General features: G+C 52.3%; 1 protein-coding gene across 1 annotated transcript; it reads right to left on the bottom strand.

Moving 5' to 3' along the window:
- Positions 1-1,022: 1,022 nt before the first annotated feature.
- Positions 1,023-1,955, bottom strand: LOC129130577 (olfactory receptor 14J1-like). The gene has a single exon (XM_054649080.2). The coding sequence runs from the start codon at positions 1,953-1,955 to the stop codon at positions 1,023-1,025; it is 933 nt and encodes a 310-aa protein (XP_054505055.2).
- Positions 1,956-4,166: the final 2,211 nt, after the last annotated feature.

Genomic DNA, 4,166 nt, shown 5'->3' with positions numbered 1-4,166 from the left:
GGAATAATGCTGTGACACTGTGTGGCCTTGTGGAAACAAGGAGTCCATTGTGACACTGAGGGGACTTGTGGAACCACAGAGACCATGGTGACAGTGTGGGACCTCATGTGGCCATGGGGCCATTGTGACACCCTGGGGCCCCATGGAACCAAGGGGCCACTGTGAAACTGCAGCACCAACGAGAACATTGTGACACTGTGAAGCCCCATTAAACCAAGGAGACCATTGTCACATTTTGAGGCCCCATGGAACCAAGGAGAGCATTATTGCTCTGCATGGTCTTATGGAACCAAGGAGACCAGTGTGACAGTGCAGGGCCTGCTGTAACCAAGAGGCCATTGTGACACTTAGGGGCCCCATGGAACCAAGGACATCTTTGCAGATGACACCAAGCTGGGTGCGAGCGTTGATCTGCTGGAGCATAGGAGTGGTCTGCACAGGAACCTTGACAGGCTGGATCCAGAGGATGAATCCAACAAGGTGACGTTTAACAAATCCAAGTGCCAGGCCCTGATATTTGGCCCCAGTGCTGCAGGCTTGGGACAGAGTGGCTGCAGAGCAGCCAGGCAGAAAGAGACCTGCAGGGACTGATGGACAGCAGGCTGGACATGAGGCAGCAGTGTGCCCAGGTGGGCAAGAAGGCCAATGGCTCCTGGCCTGGATCAGGAATGGTGTGGCCAGCAGGAGCAGAGCTGCTGTGCCAGCACTGATCTGCCCCAGCTCTGCACACAGACATTGCTGCTGCAGCTCCAGAGAAGGCAACAAAAGGGCATCTCTGCAGAAAACTCTGCTGGGAGATCCTTTAGTTCATTTAAAGCCACCAAGAGCACAACCCCTCATTGACACAGTCTGTGGCCACAGGATCGGTGGAGAGAAACAAAATGAGAAATGGCACAAACAATGACATTTATTTGTAGATAATATGAAAAAAGTAAAAAAAAGAAAAAGAAGTTCCAAAATGAAACCAACAAGTATGAAAGATAAATTTTATTACAAGTGATTTGCAGAAATTGGCCAGCAGTTTAATGTTTCCGAAAGCATCCAGTCATCAGTCTCCACACTTCAGCCTTGAGCTCCTGGTTCCTCAGGCTGTAGATGAGGGGGTTCAGGGCTGGAGGCACCACTGAGTACAGAACTGACACTGACAGATCCAGGGATGGGGAGGACATGGAGGGGGGCTTCAGGTGAGCAAAGATAATAGTGCTGATGAACAGAGAGACCACGACCAGGTGAGGGAGGCAGGTGGAAAAGGCTTTGTGCCGTCCCTGCTCAGAGGGGATCCTCAGCACAGCCCTGAAGATCTGCACATAGGAGAAAACAATGAACATGAAACAACTAAGTGCTAAACAGGCACTAACACCAAGAAGCCCCAGTTCCCTGAGTTGGGATTTGGAGCAGGAGAGCTTGAGGATCTGTGGGATTTCACAGAAGAACTGGCCCAGGGCATTGCCATGGCACAGGGGCAGGGAAAATGTATTGGCTGTGTGCAGCAGTGAATAGAGAAAGGCAGTGGCCCAGGCAGCTGCTGCCATGTGGGCACAAGCTCTGCTGCCCAGGAGGGTCCCGTAGTGCAGGGGTTTGCAGATGGACACGTAGCGGTCATAGGACATGATGGTCAGGAGGGAATACTCTGATCCAAGGAAGAAGAGAAAGAAAAAGAGCTGAGAAGCACATGCAGTGTAGGAGATGTTGCTGGTGTCCCAGAGGGAATTGTGCATGGCTTTGGGGACAGTGGTGCAGATGGAGCCCAGGTCAGCGAGGGCCAGGTTGAGCAGGAAGAAGAACATGGGCGTGTGCAGGTGGTGGCCGCAGGCTACGGCGCTGATGATGAGGCCGTTGCCCAGGAGGGCAGCCAGGGAGATGCCCAGCAAGAGGCAGAAGTGCAGGAGCTGCAGCTGCCGCGTGTCTGCCAATGCCAGCAGGAGGAAATGCCTGATGGAGCTGCTGTTGGACATTTGCTGGGGCTGCACATGGGCACCTGTTCATGGAGAAAGGACAGTGACAAGTCAGCAGAGGCTGCTTTGGGCCAAACCTGGGCCATTCCCTGCAGACTGCCCCGATGGGACTCACCCACCCTTGTTCCTGCTTTGGGAAAACCTTCACCCAGGTCCCTGCCTGAGCTACAGTTGTGCTGGCTGAGTGTGCCAGGAGCAGCCAGGCCTGTGCCTGGGGGCTCTTGAGGAGCCATCCCTGCCCCACTGCCCTGGGTTTGTGGCCATGGGGCAGAGAAACAAGGCTGGATATCCAGGATTTGTCAGGGGAATCACTCCTAATGCAGAAAGTCTTGGTAGCATCTGCACTCCTAAAGGAAAGTTCTAAAGGAAATAGATGGCATGAGTTGGTTTTTTTTTTTTTTTAGGAATTGTTTTCCTACCCACACATCATTCCTGGCTCTCTGAGGTCACAAATCCCCAGCATTTCTGCTGCACTCAGAACTTGCCACTGAGAGATGGGAGAGGCAAAGGATTCCTCGTAGCTCAGGGAAGGTGAGGGACTGGATGGGCTTGTTCCCAATTGCCCTGGCTTTGCACCTTTGGCTGCAATCAGAGCACAATCACACTCCCTGGTCACCCTGGGATAAACCAGACCCTGCCCAGAGCAGAGGGATCCCTGAATGTCTCACCCTCTCTCAAGGTCTCTGGGCAAGGTCTCAGCACCCCCTTGTGCCAAGGACACTCACGGCTCCCTGGGCAAACCCAGCAGCATTTCCTCAGCTGTAGCAGCTCTGCCCTTCCCCGTGGGACATTCAGGGAACTCCCAGAGGCTCTGGCACAGATTTGCACCCAGGAGGGCAGCTCAGAGCCTGGCAGGGCACAGCAAGGAGATCCCTGGCTGTGCCCATGATGGGATCTCAGGGAGGGGGCTCAGCTCATTCCCCTTTGCCATGGACTGCTTTGCCCACAGCCCCACAGGTGCCAGGGAAGCTTGGACACCCCATTCCCATGGACAGCCCTGCCAGGCAGGAATGCCAAGGGCAGTGCCTGACTCAGCTGCTGCAGATGCCAGAGCCTCCCTGAGAGCAGCAGATAACAGTGCCAATGTCAGGGCAGGGCAGAAGCAAGAGCAGATGTTGTGGTGCTGTGCCTGAGAGGGCAGGGCAGAGACAGCCGGGCACTCAGGACAGTGTTCCCGTGCCCAGCTGTGCCCGGCACCTCCCACACACCAACAGTGCCCTCCTGCCCCAGCCCTGCTCTCTTCAGCCCCCTCTGCTTCCCTGAGCATCTCCCTGGGCCTGGACATTCCCTCCTGAGAGGAGCCTTGTCCCTGCCAGCGCTCACAGAGCCCATCCCAGCCTGTGTGCCCTGGCTGGGGCCCTACAGAAACCTGCCTGTGTGCAGGGCCCTGGCTGGGGCAGGCTCTGTGTGCAGCTGGGCAAGGGCAGCTCAGGAGAGCCCTGCTGGGCCCTGCAAAGGTGATGCTGCTGCTGTGCAGGGCTGAGGAGTGGCTGAGGGCCCTTTGGGAGGCTCCCAGCAGAGACACTGACCACCCAAAGTTACAGTTCTGGACTCTCTGTAAATGTTCAGACATTCCTTTGGTGATCCTGTGTGTCCCTTTCAACTCAGAATGTCCTGGGATTCTTGGATTACAATTCCTGTTCTGCTTCTCTCATCCCCTTGTTGTCTATAATCAAAAAAGAAAACAAAAAAACCCTTGCAACAGTGTTACAACAGTAAAGTAAAAACCAGATATTAATTGGAAGCTTCCAGGTGTCCCAGTGGGGATGGGAAAACCCGGCCCCTGATTTCAGCAATTTATTACGGTTGATTATTAGGATATTTAACAGGAACATCCAATAGGAGATTCAGTGTCCCTGGTTACACACCCCCTGCTCAACCTGTTGGAATAGGTCCAAAGGCTTCTTTGCCAAAAATTTTTGTTATGACTGCTCACATTCTGGTCAATTAAAAAATGTTTTTGTAGGTTCTCTTCCTGATAAGACAGTATTTCAGGAAGGTATTTAGACAGTGAGCTTATTGTTCTAAAATCTCACAGAAAGGTTAGGAAACGTACTAGAGTTAATTATTATAATTATATAAGTATGTAATATTAGTTTATTATAGTTAATTAGGAATTTAGTAGTGTTAGGTAAGGATTGTAGATTTATAACTATATAATAATAAGTTACAGAGCTATGAATATATGAAAAATGTGTTAAATGCAAAAAT

This window comes from Agelaius phoeniceus, assembly GCF_051311805.1.
Source record: "Agelaius phoeniceus isolate bAgePho1 chromosome W unlocalized genomic scaffold, bAgePho1.hap1 SUPER_W_unloc_1, whole genome shotgun sequence".
NCBI classification, from domain to species: Eukaryota; Metazoa; Chordata; class Aves; order Passeriformes; family Icteridae; genus Agelaius; species Agelaius phoeniceus.
The sequence above is the reverse complement of the archived record's forward strand: the minus strand, read 5'-3'. Positions and strand labels throughout refer to the sequence as shown.